The following is a 20,470-nucleotide window of genomic DNA, read 5'->3' as shown; positions in this document are numbered from 1 at the left end:
TTCCAGAGCAACTAAGAGGAGCGGTCATGGCCCACCTTGCCCTTTCCTGGGGTCCTCACCCCCTCCCCAGATTTACTGCTCTTTGTGCCCCCTTCTACCACAGAGGATAAGTAACTCTTGGAAGGAGTTTTTTAGAGCTCATTTGGGGGCCTGCCTGCAAACCAGTATTTTTTCCCACTGGCAACATAAGACCTAAACTACCACTTCAGAAATGTAATTACTGTTTACAACCCCACTGGAAATCACTATTGGCTGAAGCCTGTGTGACTGTCATAAGCATTACCATATGCCAGGTTCTTAACAAGGTACACAATGATGGTCTGAAACACACGTTCCAAAAAGGGCCTTCCCTTTTTGGTTTTCTGACATGTAGAAACATGCCACATGGATCAGTGAATCTAACAGGCGTAGGCATCTATCTCATTGAACGTATGTATAGGCGGAGCTGCCATCCACCCAACTGCCCGGGAGTGAAAAATCTCTGCTTTAAGATTTGCCCTGACTCTATGTGGAGATCAAAAGTGATCCTTGCTCACACCTCAGTCATCAAAAACATTGCCTGTAATGTTTATAGAAAATTCCTAGACTGGAATGTCAGTAAGATAACATTTTATAAATACATCGGGAAATAGAGATTCTCTAAATCAGAGTTTCTCAACCCTGACACTACTGGCATTTCGCGCTGGCTCCTTCTTTATCGTTGGGGCATCCTGTACACTGTAAATGTTCAGCAGCTTCCAGGGCCTCTACCCACAAGATGCCAACAGCACCCCCACACACACCATAAGCTGTGACAACCAAAAATGCCTTCAAGCATTGCTAAGTCTTTCCGGGGGTGCAAAATGACCTCTGCTTGTGAACCACAGTCATAAATAGACCAGGAACTCCACAGTGTCATTCTGACAGCATAGTTTTCAGGTCACCCACTCCCATTTATTTCCCCCCAGAGCATCCCAGGTATGTAGGCCGTGTTCCTCCTTCCCAGCAGCTGGAACAGCTCAGGGGATTCTTTGTCACACCTCCTCCCAGAGCCTGGCTCCAGAGCTGGGTGTGGACTCTCAGACCCCTGCTTTGAAGCTACCAAAAGACAAGCCCTTCTCATCAGGTGTTTTCATTTTATTACTAATCACTTCAGGGGAACAGGAAACAGTGAAAACAACAGAGATGAAAAGGGTTTTAATCAAAGCTTCAAGGAACAGAAACCAACTCAAACTGGCCGGAGCACAAGGGCCCGGAAACATCCATGCCGTACACAGGAGACCGAGTCCACCTGGACTTCTCAGACTGGAAATGGGCAAGGGAAGTGGGCAGAAACCAAGGTGCCTGCCCTCCCTGCTCCCCCCAGGGCTGCACTCTCCCTGCTCCGTCTCTGTCTGTCCCCATCTTCTGCATCTCCCTCCGGGCCCCAAGGCCTTCAGCTTGACTCCCTCAGCTTCAAGGCTTTCCGGGTCCCAATTCCAAAGTCGCAAGGGAGACCTTGACTGGCCTAAGTTATCTTTGCTTGCCAGACCATAGGCTGTGGACCAGATGAGTCACTTAATTTCAGCAAGTGCTATTAATGCATCTGAGCATGGTATCTGAGATACTAACTTCAGGGGCCTTGTGAGATTAAATTAATAGATATAACCAGGCTTTTAAAAGAAAAACTACTGTCCACTCTGGCACATTCCCTTTCTCTCTCTCTGTCCTTCACAGAATCCTGGGGAATTGTAATAGGGACCACTGGTGTCAGGGCAGCAGAAATGCAGTGTTTCAGGCCCAGCCCAGACTACTCTGATCTACAGGAAGGTTAACATGCAGACCAAGGCCCCCCACATGTCAAGGTCCCTCCTCTACCAGCTTTCCTTTTGCCATCCTCACTAGACCCGCCCACAGCCACCAGCAAGCGGCTGAGGCCCTATGTCAGGCTGCAGATGTGGCTCCCCCTTTAGAAACATCTGTCCTCAAGGGAGTTTTGGCATTTTGGAAATATAGCCCAAGTCTCTCATAACTATTAAACATTTCCAGATGGACACCGGCTCTTTCTGCCTCATGGACAAAGAGTATTGTTAGGTGCTCCCCCATGTAGCATCATAGATCAGACAAACACCACATTGCATAAATCTTAAGTGTCCGCTAGGGCAGATTTTATGCAAGTGAGGGGCTTCAGTGAGCCTCCTGGGGGCTTATTAAAAATGATGAATGCAAAAATAATTCTTAAGCCTTCCATGTCTTCCTACTGCCTAAAGGATCAATTCCACATTCTTTAGGAATGACATTCAAGGCCAAGATGGCCCCTTCTTTCCTCTCTAATGGTCTGATTCCTGTCCCAGCCTGGCAAAGCAGCTCCCAGTTCCTGAAACTGCTCCATCCCCATGTCCTCTCTGTCCTCACCATTCATTGTTTTACAACCTGCCAGTTAAACAAACTGGTTCAAGCTCTTCCAAGCCCTATGCCCTGGGGCTTATTTCACCACCCTTTTGCCTCCACAGCAGAGGTTCTCAATTTTGGCTACACACTGGAGTCAGTCACCTGGAGAGCTTTAAAACAATACTGATAGCAACTCAGACCAATTAAATCAGAATGTAAACGAGGGAAGTGTGCTTGCTTATTATGAAACAGCTAAGGCAAGGGGTGAAATGAAGATGAACATTCTGTGGACTCAGGATGCTAGGTGTGAATACCAGCTCCTCTTCTTCCCAGCCTTGTGACCTTGAGCAAAGTACCTAACTCCTGCATGTCTCCAATTCCTTACCACTAAAATTAAGACAAGAAATAGCTCCTTCCTGTTGTTGTAGAGATTAAATGAGTTATCAATGACACTTAGTCTGTGCTCTGTCACGGTTAGTTGTGATGAGAGCACATCAGACTCCGTCTAGAGGACTCAAAGCAAGTTGATGTTAGGACCAGCATCTTCTCTTCTCTGCCTAACATGGAGTATACACACAAATTTCTTTTTTAAATGATTAAATGGATGCATGAATGGAGATGAATTTTGACTGTAAGAGATCAGGAAGATTTACACAGGAGAGGGGCCCATGAACTCAACCTTGAAAGATCAACTGGCTTAATGGTAGGCAGGTGAAGGGTGGGAAGGTATTCCAGATAGAATAGTAATAGGACAGATGTGCCAAGACATTGATGGGCAGGGTGTAAAGACAAGATCAGAAGCCTGGGGTGTGCTGAGGTCAGAGGGAAGGATTACAGGTGAGAATTGCAGGGAGATGGATTGAAAGGAAAGTTGGGCTAGTTCATGAAGGGTTTGTAATGTCTCACTAAGGAATATGAGCTTTATTTTGTAGAGAATGAGTGGACTGTGAAGAAGAATTCTGAGAGGATGACTATACAATTGAACCCACGCTTTAGGAAGCTAATCCTTCCCAACTGGAGGGAAAAGAACTGGATCAAAGAAAGCAAGGAGCAAGGAGTGGGTTAGGAGATCACTGCAGCTTCTCATTTGATATCAACATTGTCTGTATAAGTTAAGTACCCCCAGGGAACCATTTTATTAATTTCTGACTTATTAACATACATGCAAAGGGTAAAGATTTAAATGGAACGAAACCGTAAGACGTTCTGATCACTACTTACCCAGTCTTTTTTTCCTGAGGCAACCACTGTTATTGAAATACAAAGGATTATCAGAAAGTACTGTGAAACAATTGTGTGCCAACAAAGTAGTGGATGATCTAGATAACATGAGCAAATTCCTAGAAATGCAGACCTACTGAGAGTAAATCATGAAGAAACAGAAAAATCTGAATAGACCTGTAACTAGTAGGGAGATTGAATCAGTAATCACAAACTTCTAAAGAAGATACACAAATGGCCAACAAGCACATAAAAGGATTCATCACCAGTCACTAGGGAACTGCAGATCAAAACTACAATGAGACGTCCCTCCCACCCATTAGGATGGCTACAAGCAAAAGTAACAGATCATGACAAGAGTTGGCAAGGATGTAGAGACATTGGAACCCTCGTGCACTGTTCATGGGAATGTCAGATGGTACAGCTGCTGCAGAAAACAGTATGGAGGGTCCTCAAAAAGTTTACAATCAAATTATCGTATGATCCAGCAATTCCACTTCTGGGTGTATACACAAAAAAATTGAAAGCAGGGCCTCAAAGAGATATTTGTACACCCATGTTCATAGCAGCATTATTCACAATAACTACAATATGGTAGCAACCCAAGTGTCTATCAACAGATGAATGGGTAAGCCAAATATGGTATATACGTACAACTGAAGAATGGAATATCACTCAGCCTGAAAAATGAAAGAAATTCTGACATAGGCTGCAACATGGATGAAATTTGACAACATAATACTATTTGAAATCGGTCAGCCACAAAAAGACAAAAACTGTATGTGCCCACTTATGTGAAGTACTTAAGTCAAAATTATAGAGAACGGAAGTACAAGTTGCCAGGGACTCGGGGGAGCCTGGGGGGCTGGGTGGGGGGTTGGTGAATGGGGAATCACTGTCTAATGGGCATAGAGTTTCCGGTTTACAAGACAAAAAGGGTTCTGGAGATGGACGGTGGTGATGATAGCAAATCATGAATGTATATAAGACTGTTGAACTACACAGGTAAAAATAGTTAAGATAGTAAATTTTACATTTGTGTATTTCACCACAATGAAAAAAATTGGAAAAAATAACCTGAAAAGCCAAATTTTAAAAAGGTGTTATTATTATTTATTACCAATTTGTTCTTTTCTAACTCTGAACAATGAGAGATCTAACTAAATTAACTGGCTACTCTACTTACACTAACGTACGTTTGTACTTCACGGTCAGGCTTCCTTGCCTCACCAGAACTTCATATTCAGGGCTCCTTATATCACATCTCACAGCACAATCTACAGATGTATGAATGAACAGCACATTCTTTTGGAAAGCCCAGTTGTTCCATTTTTGTTAGACCCCTAGTGAGCCCATGAAGACTGAAGACCTAACATTACCATGCAATGCGTGACATTAGGCTGCCTGCAGAGACGGCATAACGGTGCCAGGGGCCGACCTCATCCCCAGCCTCTGGGATGGCTGAGTGAGGGTTTGAGTTTTTTTTTTTTTTTGCATGTTTCAAAAGGCACATTTACATTTTAAGTGTATGAGTAAATGAACTGAGCAAGGAGAGGGATTACAGTGGTAAGAAAGTAGCCTCAAAACATTCTGATTGCAAGAGGCCAGAGCAATCCTGGTAGGGTTCCATGAATGATGAGTCAGTTCTTGGGTGGTAATTCCTCCAGGGTTAGAGTGCTTCCTGGAATGCTGTTTGTTTTTATCCATCCATTCCACTGTGCAAAGGTCAGGTCCATCCGTGCCTTCTTCTAAAGTTGTCGGACAAATTCAAGAGCATTTCTCTTTGCAGTTCATCTTCCCTTGCGTTTATTTGTTGACTCTCAATAATGCTTATTGAGATATAATTCACAAACCATAAAATACACCTTTGAAAGTGTACGATTCAGTAGTTTTTAGGATATTCACAACTGTTTTGTTCTTCTCTTTGTTTTGTTTCCTTTTTCATTTCCTAGAGAAGGGAGAGAGGCCTACTTACTCACTCATCAATTCAACATATATTTATTGAGCACATAAAAAATCAAATAAAAATCCCTGCCCTCGTGGAACTTGCATTCCGGTGGAGAACACAAACAATAAACAAAAAAAATAAGTAAACTATAGAGTATGCCAGTGGTGATAAATAACACGGAAAATAAGTTAATAGGAAAAAAGGGTGTACCAGTTGGTGATGGGTGGGAGAGGGATTATAATTTTAAATTGAGTGGTTAGGGAATGTCCCAAGAGAAGGTCACCTTTAAACAGACTTGAAAGAAATGAAGAAGAGAATCATGTTCTTATCTGAGGGAAGGGCAACCATGTAGAGGAAACACTAAGAGCAAAGACTCTAAGGTAAGAGGTGTGTTCTAGAAGCAGCCAGGAGACCTGTGTGCCTGGAGTTTAATAAGTGAGTGAGGCAATAGCAGGAAATGAGTTCAGAGAGGCCAGTGGTGGCCAGATCACACTTGTCAAGACTTTGCCTTTTGTTCTGAGTAAGGTGGGGAGGCACGGTTCAGTTTTGATCTGAGGAATGCTATGAATGGCTTACTTTGCACAGGATCCTGCTGTCACCTGTGCAGACTGTAGAGCACAGGGGAAGGAGGCGGCCACATTAGGAGGCTAACTGCAATAATCCTTGTGAGAGGAGGCATGGCCAGGAGCAGGTGGCAATGGGTGATGAGAAATGGACAGATTCTGGATATACTATAAGTGTGGAGGCAACAGTTCCGGCTGATGGATAAAATAGGAGGAATGACAGAAAGCAAAGTCAAAGAGGACTCTCAGGTGAGCCTGTGATGCTAAACCCAGGTGGGACTGGGTGGGGGTATCTAGTAGGACAGCTTGACTAACTGTATTTGTCCCATAAGAAAGCTAAATATTTAGGCCTGAAAACATGTAAGCAGTTCTGGAGCTTCTCACATTAGTAAAAGACAAAAAAAAAATTTAGTTGTTATGACACTATTTCCAAAATATGACCCAGCTATTCAAGCATCAAATTGCCAAATAGATTGTATGTATGATTTTATTTCTATTTTGAAGCTAAATACCATTATCAGCCTATTACTTAACCAGTGGTCAACCACCTTAGCTGGGAAGTATATATAATGCACTGCAATTGTTGCTGGAAATTAGCAAAGTGATCAGTTCTGTTTAGGGTTTCTCTTGCTGTCTCATTTGATTGTAATAAAACCTTTCATATACTAAACAGTTTTATTGAAATTAATTGCACCAGATACTTATGTTATTACCTCAAGCATAATTTAATAACTGATTTTTGTTAATAATGGCATCGTCTTTTATCCCATCTCTAAATATTGGATATAAGCTTGTTTTGGACCTAGCTGGTTCCAGATTGTGTTTCTCTCTTTTCAAGTCTCCATTCACTGACATCACTTTGATGGCTTCAAAATCAGCCACAGTAGGAAAATTTATACCACAGAAATCAAGAAATGCTACAAGTCAGGGTCTGGATTATTGTTGTTTGTTTCTCAGAGAACAGGTTTACCAGCACTCCACCAGGCACACCAGTGTCGGGTTATGAATGCCAGCTTTAAGCCATTCGGCAGTGGCACTGGGGAGAAAGGATGTAGTGGGAACCATCTGCCCCAGAGGGGAGAGGTGTTTTTTGATTGACCTTCTTTAGAATCACTGGCTTATAAGGATAATAAAAAGCAGACCAACTTTTTTTGGGGGGGACATTTTTTTTTTACTAAGGTATCATTGATAAACACTCTTATGAAGATTTCGCATGAAAAACATTGTGGTTACTACATTTGCCCATATTATCAAGTCCCCCCCACACCCCACTGAAGTCACTCTCCATCACTGTTAACATGCTACAGAGTCACTACTTTTCTGTGCTACACTGTCTTCCCCATGAACCCCCCACACACACACACCATGTGTACTAATCATAATACTCCTCAATCCCCTTCTCCCTCCCTCCCCACCCACCCTCCTCCACCCCTCACCTTTGGTAACCACTAGTCCCTTCTTGGAATCTGTGAGTCAAAAGTAAACCAACTTCTAAGTCTTTAGATTCTCTGCAATGTTCTTTCTTACCACCTGTGCCCAGGGCAACGCCTTCCCACCTACTCCTACCTCTGTTCTGGTCTTACTTACTGTCAGGTCACCATGGATATGACATATAACCTTTCTAAGCCTTAGTTTCCTGAGGGGATCCTAAAATCTACCACATTGGCTTTTGGGGAGGATTTGAGACAATACACAGTGTGCACTATATGCTCTATTAACAATAATACGAATAAACCTTCTAGAACTTCCTCCTAGCTTTACAAGAAAGGAGGATAACCCCTTATAGCTCAGAAGCACCTTCACATGCACTGCGCTTTCTGACCTCGGAGCCTCTGGGGAGTGTCCGCCCATGTGGTGTTGCTTCTCCCCGGTTCCCACACGATCAATCTCTCTGGTCACCTTTCAGAGTCGGCCCAATTGCCACCACCTCTGTGAGGTTTTTTCTTATTCCCACAGCTGACATAATCTCTCCTTCCTCTAAAATTCCCTGGCCTCTTGGGGAATCTCTGGCACTCTCCCAGACCTACTGGATTAGAATCTGCATTTTTAACAAGATCCCCAGGTGATTCCTATGCACATTAAGATTAAAGAGGCCTTCCTCTAAATCGCTGGATCTCAAACTTGTCTGCACACTGGAATTCACCGAGGAGTTTTAAAAAACTCAATGCCTTGACCTCACCCTGAGAGATTCTGAGTCAGTTGGTCTGAGGGACGGCCTGGTCTTTTTATACTCCCAGATGATACTAATATGCAACAATGTTGGACAACCACTGGTCTATAAACTCCTCCTATATTCCCTTATGGAGCCTGAACACTCCCTAACATTATGGTATTTGTGTCCCTGTATGTTTTCCTACTTTATTAAACTCTAAGTCTTTTAAGAGCCAAGAACTGTTGTTCAATTCAATTTTTATCACATCCTCCTTAATAGTACCTAGCCATACAATAGGAGTTTAATAAATATTTATTGAATGAATGATGAATAAATTGTTGATTTGCAACCTAAAAATGTTCTATCAATACAGTAAGTATGGCTTTTGTTCTCATTTGAAGACTAGTTGAACATATTCTCGAAATTATGCAGTTATTTCCTCGTCAATTCTCAGTAAAACCAAATCTCTGAAGAACAGGAGGCTGCTGACCAGAATGGGTTTTCTAACGGAGAAGAGCCTCTCTGGATACCGGCGCGGCTGGCCGCTGCCATCTCCCTGAGCTCTTTACAGGAAGCCGCAGCTTGGAGTCAAGGCTCCAGAGAGCAATGCCAAACGAAGCAGCCCATCCCTACACTCAGAGCATCCAGTTTGGAGCTCTTGCCTGAAATATGACGCTGTTATTGTTTCTCCCTCTCCAGGGTGCTGTTTTGATATTTATGGGGAGTGTTGTCCTCACTATGAAGGCATCTGTTATTGAAATGTTCCTTGGTAAGTACTTTTATATGTGTATCTGGATACACTTTTAACATTTTCCTAAGGTCCAAAGAATCCCTCCAAGAAAAGATGTAAACCAAGACAAAGCATATAAACAGTACAGTGTATCTTTTTACGATAAACATTTTGGAGAAAAGCTTAAGTGAGAATGTTAAGTGTAGACCAAATTCAGGATGCATGTGTATACATATTTTTATTTAAGCCAAATGTACGGATTACATATGTGTGCCTCAGTCTATATATTACACATTATACACACATATCTGTGTGTGTATTCTTCAGCAACCACCAAATATTTCAGATAGAACATATTTACTGATTCTGAATATAAGAATCTTCTTGTTTTTTAATTTCTCAAAAAAAAACCAATACAACAAGCAAGGGGGCTCTGGGCACGGGGGAAGGAGACTGGACTGGGAGTCAGAGAGGATACGGGCTCTGGTTCTGAGTCCACCACCAGTTTGCTAAGGAATATTCACCTTGGAGGCACAGGGTCCTTCATTTCTACTTTGCCCGTTTGGGAGGCTGTCCCCCTACTGGTAAGGAAAATATTCAACACAGCCGTCAAGGTCAGCAAACCACTTTTTCCCTCCAGTTGGCAAAGCGCTCCCAGCTCTCCCCTCCCCTCCTCTAGGCTCCTCTTTTGCCCTGCGCATGCCGAAACGCCACATATCAAAATAATATAAATTGCTCCCCTTGCCTGTGCTCAGGGCTCAGACCTTGGGAGATCACTCCCCTCTGAGCCCACCGGTGCACCATAAACCTCAGCACTCCAAGACCTCCGAGTGCCGCCTGGTTCTTCCGTCAGTGAAGGTTTTCCAGTATTTTCCATAACACTACCCATTCTAAAACAGGTTAGTAGGTTTCTTACATGGGTTGGGGTGGGGAGTTAGGAATAGGAGAATTTAGCTGCTGTAAAACAAACAGAACTAAACAAACAAACCCTGAGGTCATTTCACACTGTGTTGTCCCAGCATCACAGCACCAAAAAGGGGGACTTGACTGTCCTGCCTTGTCCCCAGCCTCTCTGTCTGTCTTTTGGCAAAACTCTTTTCAGGGTGACTCATCCAGAAAGCAAGAAATCAAAACAGGAAAAGGAGAGTCCTATCCCAAACTCCTCTCTCTATGTCCTCCCACGTCTGCCTCTCTCATCCATTTGCTTGTCTCCACCTCAGGGCCATTTCCTGAAGCCCCTGCGGCCCTTCTCAGCACTGGGACAGCCTCCTTCCCCCAAATCCTCCCCCTCTAGCTGGTTCCCCACCACACCCTGAACAATCTCCCTGAAGCCTCCGTCTGATCACCATCTGGCTTTCACCTCCTCAGTGTTTTCCCTTCATCCTCAGGATGAAGCCATCATCCCTTAAAGTGCCCTACTTGCTGGCGAGGCCTTCCTAATAAGGCTCTTGCTGTCGCCTGCACCCCTCTCTCACCACGGAGCCCAGGCTGGCTTCTGGGGACCCAGGACGTATGGACGTCCTCATCCCCCTGAGAACCACACCATCTCGCACACTCCTGGGCCTTTGACTGTGCTGCTTCCCCTTCCTGGAACGCTCTTTCTCTCATCCTGTTCTCTCCCCAAACCCTGTCTGTCCTCCGCCCCCATCTGAGAAGGCCCTTGTCCTGTGCTGCCCTGGTGCCCTGCATCAATTCTCCTCAGAGCTGCATGGCGCTCATCTTGCCACTAGTCCGGCTCCCGCAGAAGGGCAGACTCACCGAGACCAGGAGCTGTGTCCCACTCACTGCATTTCCGGTGCTTGGCACACCTCACAGGCACTCAAAAAATACTGCTAAATAAATTATTCTCTTTGGGAATGCTGGATTTTTAAGGAATCAGAGTCCAATTCTGCACTCAATTCTGTGGGTTTTCTCTCCACAGTAAGCAATTCCTTGACACTAGCTGGGTGTCCTACAATTCAACTCAGTTCTGACACCATCTCCCTGGAGATATCAGATTCCACAGGTTAAGGGCTCAGTCCCACAACACTGTCACCAACCTACACCCCTCCTCAGATGCCAACCAAAAGTCCAGGTTTTCACTTGTGCTTCTTACTGTCTGGCGATAAATCAGGAGTTCCCACAATCCCTCTTTGGGTTCAATTAATTGCCAGAGTGGCTCACAGAACTCAGATTACCAGTTCATTACAAAGATTATTAAAAGATATGAATCAACAACCAGATAAAGAGATACATGAGGCGAGGTCCCGAGCAAAGGAACACATGTCCCCATGGAGCTTGGGGCCCAGCACGGCGACACATGGAGGCGTTCTGGTCACCAACCACCCAAGCCCTCTGAACCCCAGCCTTTCAGGTTTTTACACAGGTGACCCAATGGAGGCCTCCCTGCATAGGCACAATTGATTAAATCATTGGCCATTGGTGATTGATTCAACTTCCAGCCCTTTCCCCTCCAGAGGAAAGTTCCAACCCTCTAGGCAAGGCTGGCTTCCCAGCAACCAGCTCCCTCATCTTTAGGAGATTCCCAGAAGTCAACGCATTAACATAAACCCAGCTATGATTGGAAGGGGCTTGTTATGAATAACAAGATACCCATTCTACCTTTATGGCTTTGAGGCAATTTCAGGAACTGAGGACAAGAAGCTAATTATTATTTTAAAACATGCTCCCATTGCTCTTACTGCTCAGGAAATTCCGAGGGTTTTGGTATCAGTGAGCCAGGAACTGTGACTCAAAGACCAAAATACATATTTATTATGAATTATAATATCACACAGAGCCAGCCAATGATACCTTAGAAGACCTCTAAACTAATTAGTGTGTAACTAATACAAGTATCAGAGCCAGCATGTGTGTTTTAGGTAAGCTTAAATTTATGGTACAGTGAGTTCTGTGCTGCCCATTGTCATGGAACACCACAGATGACCAGCAGCTGCACTTAGAGGGGGCAAGGGGAATAAAGGGGCTCGGACTGCGGCCAGCAAACTTGCATTCTGGTTCCAACGTCTGCCTCCAAAGAACGGCAGCTTTAGCCAAGGTATTAACCTTGACCCTGGTTTCCTGTCTATAAAATTAAAGGGATGACCTCCAAAGCTCCTCCCAGCTTTAATATTTTATGATTTGGTGCATAATTTTATGATATATGAGATTGTAGAGAATAAATTGTCCTGTCATTGCTGAGAAGCTCTGATTTATTTGATGCTACATGTTTCATTGAGTACGTAATCCCAAATTAAAGCATCAGGGAAATTTGAACTGCTTTAAAATAATCTGCTCTATAAATCATTTTTCAGAAGGCTTTGTGGATATTGCTAAAGAGAACCAGAGCTGAATGGTATTTAAGGTAGTAAAACATATTTTAATGAGGAACTATTGCAATAGGAGAAAGGAAGTTGTACACCTCAGTATGGGATGGGGCTCAATTCTAAACACAACCAGGCAAGTGGGGTTTATATCCAAGAGGCAGGTTGCTGGGGTCAGTGGATGGATATTACTAAGAAGAGACCTCAAGGGTAGGGGGATTCTTGCTAAACCGACCTGACAGGATTCTTGATAAAGGCAGACCAGGATGATCAGAGATCAAAGGTGGGGGAGTCTCTGTAAGCAGGATTCCAGGTAAACAGGCAATGCAAGGCCAACAGGGGTGGACACTGAAGACCCAAGTTGAAACTTGACCGAGAAGAGGGCTGAGGAGGCTGACTGAAGTGTGGTCAAGGAGAGAGTCAACAAGGAGTCAGTATCTCAGGGGCTCTGGAAGGATCGAATAAGACGTTGATAGCCTAGAATGAGGCATTTCTTTAGAAATTCTAGACACAGGTTAAGTATTCAGTAGGTACTTACTGATTCGATCATTGATTAGATGCTCTGGCACGTCATATCTTTTCTTGAAAGCAAATGGATTCTGATTACAATTCATTACTGACAGGAAAACCATGACACAAGTGCGTATCGACCATACCGACGATTTTAGAAAACACTCTTCATTGTTGCTAGTCTGTGTGATTTCAATTTGATCAAATTAAATAATTATGTTGCCCTTTTCTAACTGTAAAATCAACATAGTGTTATATAAAATGTAGACTACATATAAGGAAACTACTATAAGATGGGAAAATACAGAAAATATAAAATAGAAATTATAATTCCACTGTTATGAATATTTTGGTGTATTCCGGTTATTCTCTCTGCATACATTCTAATTTTGTCAGGATCATTCTTAAGGTTGGAGCTGAGCACTTGCCAGGTCATTAAATATTCTTCTACACATCATTTGTAACAAATGCTTCGGATTCCCCTATCGTTGGGACATTTCCAACATTTCATTATTTCCAGATTGCCATTAGAAATATGCTGTAATGAACATTTTTTTAACATAAATCATTGTGCATATCTCTAATTATAACTTGGGTCATATTCCTAAAGGGCATATTTTCTAGGACAAAGAATATAAATGTGTTGAAGTCTATTGAAATATATTACCAATTGGCTTCCCAGAATGATTCTACTTGCTTGGGGTTTACCAATAGTATACCGGAACTCCCTAATCCCAAATCCATGCCAGGATGAAGTATAATCTCGTGTTCAATACTTACTGACGTGATATGGGGAAACATTCTGCTGTTTTCCTTTAGCTTGCTTTTCTTAATCACTAATGAGATTGAACACTATTCCAAGCTAATTCATTTGTATTTTCTCTATGAATTATCTGGGTGATAATTTATTTAATCGAAATTTTTAAACACTTATGCCTCAGCTACCTTACTGACATGTGATTGTCACATAAGAGCAAGAAGTGGGGGGGAATTTTAATTTTGAAAAAGTAATTTCAATATTTAATTTGTTTTGAAGTTTCAAGCGCTACTGACAAAAGTTGAGAACTTTTCATGTTATTCAAAGGGAACCTTGGATTTTGTTTTTAATTGAGAAGTATTGGTGCAGAGTTTGGTAAATCATGATTGTCTTGGAACTTTGGACTCTAGACTTAATTTTTGCAAGGCTTCTAAACACTGATAGCCTCATTAGCTAAGTAACCAACTAACCCACAGAAGGGACTGGCTTTCAGACTTGTGTTCTGCTTTGTACTTTTAAGTGAGCATCAGCTATCCATCATAGTGCTCTGCCTGGCTTCCTAAGAAAACGAACGTAAGACTGATTTTTCCTTTACCCACATTCAACGTGCAGTTCCCCGGTTCCAGTGTAGCAAGAGAGGTCCTGCTGATGAGGAGGACTTGCTTCAGGGCACAAGCTCATTTGCAGCCTTATTGACTAGCCCTTCCCATGAGGAGTGATTTCTGAAGAGCTTTAATTAACAAGCGTCCAAGCTGTAGGGAGGGCCTCTGTGTACCATTGAAAATAAGGACTTTATTAACCACTGCTGTAAAACCAAACCCAGCTATGAATGTTTTCAGCCTGGAGGTTCTTGGGTGAGCAAATTCGAGTGATGGGGTGGTCTTACTGAAATAAATATAGTCCTAATGATACGAAGACATATAAACCACTTTGCCAAAGGCACACAGGCCCAGAAGGACAGTGTTTGGTTTTCCACAAGAATTGATACCTAAATTTATTACTATTTCATTTAATCCCTCTGCATTTACTTGCTAAAATTTTAAATATTTTTTTTAGTGTTTGTTTTAAAAAACATTCTAGGATTCTAGTTACTTATTTTTGCATACAATATTATGAAGATGTGCTCATTGCACAGAGTTAAATGACAGGAAGATCACTATAAAATTTAGACCTCCAGGACACTCACACCAGTCCAAACCTCAGAAGTAAATAACACCTAAAAAAGTCTGCCTTCAGTCTACAGGCTAGACTCTTCGTTCTCACTCAGTTCTCTTTCATGTTTCTGTTCTTACAGGACATGGCATGTCACTGCCCAGGCCTCAACTAATGCTAACAGTCAGAAGTGGGGATAATTCAGAAGCAGTATCATTGGCATAGATTAGCTAGATAATCATAAATAAAAATGTTTTGGTAAAGAAAAAGTTTTCTTAAATACTTGGGGACATTGCCAGTTGTTCCTTTAAAGATAGTTGCTAATTCCAAATTTCCTAAGTCTGTTTGTGCCCAAATTGAACATCCGTGTTCTGTTACAAAGACAAAAGCATAAAGTAGGAGGTAAAAAGCCCTGTTTTGATTACTCTACTGCCTCATGTTCACCTCAGTCCCAACTCCATCCAGAAAGTGGGTTTCTCAAAAAAGTGGATAAAGTGGAGGTAAGTTAATGCACTACCATCTTTGGGTGGATAAGGTCGAAGAATGCCTGGAGAGGAAGGAGGAACAGAGGATTGACCAGCCCTCTGAAAGGAAAAACATCGCTTTTGTATCTATAAGTAGTATTAGTGCAGGTCTAGAGAAGTGAGCATTTTCAGATATGCTAGTAAAAATTACTGTGAGAAATTCCACAATATACATAAAAAATGTAAGTAGGTGTATCTTTCAGATAAGCAATCCTACTTGGAAATTTATTGAAATAAAGGATCAGCACATAAATGAAGCTATTTATGTTAAATCAGGAATTGGCTGAACTATGATATATCCATACAGTGTAGTATTTTGCAGGCAGTTTAAATTGCTGTGAGAAGAACATTTAATGGCAAGAAAAAATGTTTGTATATATCCTGAAGTAGAAATAAGTTATAAAACTTTGTAAACAGTGTGAGCATGATCAAATGTTTAAGAGTGCTCATATGAATACATATGTACATATAGAAAAAGACTGAAAATATTATATTTTTGTGTTCATGTGTTTTTTTGTACTTTCTGGGTTTTCTTTACATTTTTCTACACTAAATTTGTAGTACTTTGGTAATAAGAAAAAAAAATCAGGCAGTGTCTTTTTAAACACATGAGGCTCAAACTGATAATGTGACTTTAAATTATAAAGGATATAGTTAAATTAAAAGGACATACCCTATCCCCTTTTCCTTATATTGTCCCACTTCCCAGTATGGGAAGAGTACCATATCCAGTGGGGTGCAGAACCAGGCACCGCTAGAAGGGAACACCTGGGGACACTCCAGTCACACCTCAGACCTTGTGACCAGTCGCTCTCTTCTCCACAATCCCCTCTCCCCTTGTCTTCCTTTCCCAGACAGCCCTCCTCTGAAGCTTTTAACATATTCCCTCCATTTGACACCCCACCCTTGCATGCACACACCCATGCACATACATAAATGCACAGCTACACACATGCACACATACATGCAGTTCTCTAACCATTTGGAAACAGGCCGTTTGGAAACTCAGTGTGGAACAGGAGAAAGAGTGCAAGAAGAGCCTGAGTGCCATCCTTCCTCCATCATTTATTCCTGGGACCAAGCAAATTAATGGAATTCTCCAGGCCCACATTCCCTCCTTTGGAACATGGAGATGGCTGAGTTGGTGTAGAGAGATTTAAACGCAGCAAAACAAAGGACAGGTATTCAAGAGGTGCTTTTGAAAGGCTCCTTCAGCAGAGGGTAAAAAAAGGACACAAACCATACATCTTATTTCCCCAACATTAGTATAAGGGAAAATGAGTTCCACCAATGAGAATACTTCAACATGCAACTGAAGCAAATATAAGGGTCAAAAGAGCTTAGGTAAAATAATATTGATTAGATTTTTTTTTGTATTTTCTTCCTGTAGTTTTGCTGGTGACTGGAGTACAGTCAAATAAAGAAATGACAAAGAAGATTAAGAGGCCCAAGTTCAGTAAGTAAAATTGCAGTTCCTCACTAGTATAAGGCTTGTGTCTCCCATGCGGAAGGCTGTTACACATGTTCCTGATAATTCACAAGGTTTGGGGTTTTTCTGTCTTATCTCTATTACTTGACACTCAGACCAGTTAGTAATGATTCTTATTTATCACTTACTTCATTCCAAAAAAGCATTTGGGAAATAAAGGGTTCTTGATTTTAGGGTGAAAGTTCCACTGTACAAGAAAAACCAAAATGCACATTTGAAGCTCAGGCACGCCACGTCCCCGAGGCTAAGCTACAGTGGGTATTTTCTGCGGTAAAATGCTCTTTTAATTCCCTAGACAAGAAAATTTGGCCTGGCTAATGCAAAGATCCAGCAAATCTTCCCACTGTTCATCATGCTCTGGGATCAGAAGGTAAATCTCACTGAAAATCCCATGAGGTTTCATACCTAATCAGTAGAAAGAGGAAAAATAAATTTCATTTTTGCCGGGTAGATCAGTTAAGATAGATGAATGACAGGAAGTTCAAAATAACAGTTGTTTAAATAAGACTGAGTTTTCTTTCTCTCTGCTGTAGACTCAGTCAGGGTAGGCTTTTAGGGAAACTTCACAATCTTCAGGACCCAGACTCTTTCTGTCTTATTCTGCTTTTCTCAATGTGTCTCCCTACTCATTGTCCAAAATGAGTGCCCCAGCTCCATCCATCATGTCCATATTCCAGTCAGTAGAAAGGGATGAAGAAAGACACATACCCACTCCCTTTAAAGATAAATCCAGGAAGTCAAATATACCACTACTACTTAACTAACATTGGCCAGCATTAAGGCAGAAGGAGAAATGCCTTTATGCCAAACATCCATAAGCCTCACTAAAAGTAAGGGGTTCTATTACTAGGAAAGAAAGGAAAATGGATGTTGGGAATAACTAGCAGGCTAGGACATAGATGGGAAATCTCACTCTCAAATGTTCTGAGCATCCTCAGAAATCCGTATCAAATCTGTAGACTCGCTGGAGGGTCAAGGTAAGGTATATTGATCGAGGACTAAATAGGAAAGGCTTTAGGTATAGTCAGTGTTCTGTGCTCTCCACAATTGAAATTTCTTTATAGGCATTAAAGTTAGATGACTTGAAATCAGCCACATTAATAGTTTAAAGTAGAAGAGAGAGGTTTGCTTCACACACCATTCTTTTTTTTCTTCTCTTTTAAACCCTCCATGTGGGATTTCCTGTTGAAATGAGACCAAAAGGGCAGCGATCCACAGCCTCCTACCCTGAAATACTAAAAAGGAATCCATTGTTTATTTATTCCTGTCAGTACCAAGAGCCAAGAGAATCAGCCCAGGGGCAGATGTGTGTTCAAAACAATGATTGGGTTAATATGGAGACAAATGCACACCCAAGTTTGAATTCCTCTGGGCTGTTTCCAGTATCTTCATTAACTCATACACAAAAATCATGAAAGGTTCCATGATTTCCATGACAACAGTTTTCTGTGACTATGAAAGTCTGTGCTAAATGACCCAAGGGCAAACCCCTTTGAGAGCTCTCAAATGGACTGAATTTCTGATATGCTAAATTCTAACCTTATTTTCAAAATCTCCCTAGCGATGCAGCACATTTGAATCAATAAATGCATGAGGCCTTTCCTCTAATTAGAAACTCTGGCACAATCATTAAATAAGGGAGGAAAAAAGACCCAATGAAGGTAATAGAATATTCCCAGACCATGGCGACATCTGATTCTTTACCTCAGGAGTATATTCAAATTATAGTTTGCAGCTTGAGGCCAAGGTAATTTTCATTTTTGCTGTTCAGTGTTGTCAATCTGCCACTGAGGTAGGTGACTGAGAGCAAAGAGGCCCATCATTCATTCATTTGACAAGTATTTATTGGGCGCCAGCCAAGCACAGTTTTAGAAACCCAGATACAACAGCAATTGAGATTCAGTCTTTGCCCTCAAAGAACTCAAAGTCTAGGGAGGAAAAAAAAAGACAACCCACCAGACAATTATGATGTCTTAAATAAGTGCTAGGACTTGGGAGCTAAAGGTACTGTGAGAATATGGAGAAGCTGGTGTATCTGGGAGGGCTTCCTGGAGGAAGTGACATATACCTACACTGATATCTGAAGGCCAAATAGGGGTTGGCCAGACAAAGACGAGGAGACAAGAGTGTTACAAGCAGAGAGAAAAGAGCATGCCTAAGGCCTAAAGAGTAGAAAAGCTAAAAAGCAGTTCAATGTGACTGAAATATAGAGAAGGTGGAGAACATGTTGAGGCAACAGATGGAGGGGTAAGGAGGTGCCAGACCATGAAGAGCTTTGCTACTATGTCCAGGAATCTGGAAGGGCAGTAGCTCAATGCAGAGTATTTTTGGTGCAATTAGCAAAATCCATAGCCAATTTGTTAAAGCAAAGAAGGGATTTTGTCAGGACCTGGGTTATATTGCAGAACTCAAGGCAGGGAGGGCATCTGCAACTCCATGGGACTATCCCCAGATGGAAAGACCTCAAGAATTGGTACCTGTGCTTCTCTGTGTGTCTGCCTCACCTTGTCCTGTTCTCTCTGCAGCAGTGTCTCTCAGTCCTGATTCCCCAGGTCCTGGGAGAGAGAATCACATTGCATCAGCCTAGGCTGGCAGGGTGGTTCTCAGAGAAGAGTAAGATGGTTAGGTTTGTGTCAGGGAAGTAAAAGAATCCCACTAACAAAACACCCTTTTGCGCAAACTTATGAAGAAAGAAGAGGGAGAACACAATTTATTTGAGAGTGTGCATTACAGAGTTCCAGGCATGGACAGGTAGGACTAAGGTGTCTACGAACTCCAGACAGAATGTCACACAAATTTATACAGCAAAGTGGAAGACAAAACAATTAAAACTTCTTTTATCTCCATGAGAGATAAAAGCATACACTCGTGGTTGTCTCATGAATCTGGAGTCCTCTCAGCTCCTTCTGGAGGTATGTATTTATGGATCCAAGCATTGCAGGACAGTGACCTTGCATTGTAAAGATCAAATGGTGGGCCTTTTATTGGCCTATTATATTTCAAGGAGACGCCCTAAGAGGAGAAGGCAGGGAGCAAATGGCCTCCTTCCTCTTCACCAAAGAAAGCTTGATCATTTTGCTTTTATAGCTGATATGTCAAAACATTTCCTACAGGGAGCTGCTGAAGGGTTTTAAGTGGAAAAGGGAAATCATAGAAGCAGGGCTTTAAACAGATCATTTGGGTTTCAGCGTGAAAACGGACTAGGTCAGTGGTTCTCAAAGTGTGTTCCTAGACCAGCAGTACCAGCACCGCCTGGGGCCTTCTGCCGTGCCCCCTCCAGACTGCCCAAATCAGTGCAAACTCTACCCTGCAGTCTATGTTTGAACAAGCTCATCAGGTGGTTCTGATCCCTGGCACTATTTAGGAACTGGTGGCCTAGACAGCCAGCCACAGCCAGCCACAGCCAGCGCTGCTTACAGATAGGAATGGGAAATCACACATTCTCTTCAGTGCCCTCTGACCTGTCCTGTAGCCTGTCCTCAATTTTCACTAGCGTTTGCTCAAAACTGAAAATTTTCACCACCTTCAGGACTGAAGGAGGTAATTTGAGAGTTTGGGTCAGTGGACAATTTGCTGACCCCTATACATGTGACATTGCTCTTGACTCTTGAGGACCTAGTGCCCAAGACACAGGATAGGAGCTGGCAGAGCCGGATGTGAAACTTGGGTCTGTGTGAGGCTTAACCCCAGACACCTTCCCAATGCCTCCTCCCAAATTAGCTGGGATTTAGGAATGAAGTATCTGTTGCCTGGAGGCAGATCGGAGGGTTGGA

The 20,470-nt window shown here is 42.4% G+C and overlaps 1 protein-coding gene across 2 annotated transcripts in view; it reads left to right on the top strand.

The window, feature by feature from the left end:
• The window catches only part of VIT (vitrin), a 99,264-nt gene that overhangs the window by 9,357 nt on the left and 69,437 nt on the right, over positions 1-20,470 (top strand). For both annotated transcript variants that reach the window (XM_036931640.2, XM_036931639.2), the window contains exons 2-3: positions 8,933-9,002; positions 16,599-16,664. In XM_036931640.2, the coding sequence (XP_036787535.1) occupies positions 8,951-9,002; positions 16,599-16,664 (118 nt within the window). In that variant the 5' untranslated portion in view covers positions 8,933-8,950. The remainder of the gene's footprint in view (positions 1-8,932; positions 9,003-16,598; positions 16,665-20,470) is intronic.

The sequence above is a fragment of the Manis pentadactyla genome, chromosome 2 (assembly GCF_030020395.1).
Source record: "Manis pentadactyla isolate mManPen7 chromosome 2, mManPen7.hap1, whole genome shotgun sequence".
NCBI classification, from domain to species: Eukaryota; Metazoa; Chordata; class Mammalia; order Pholidota; family Manidae; genus Manis; species Manis pentadactyla.
This window is presented reverse-complemented; position numbering and strand designations above follow the sequence as displayed.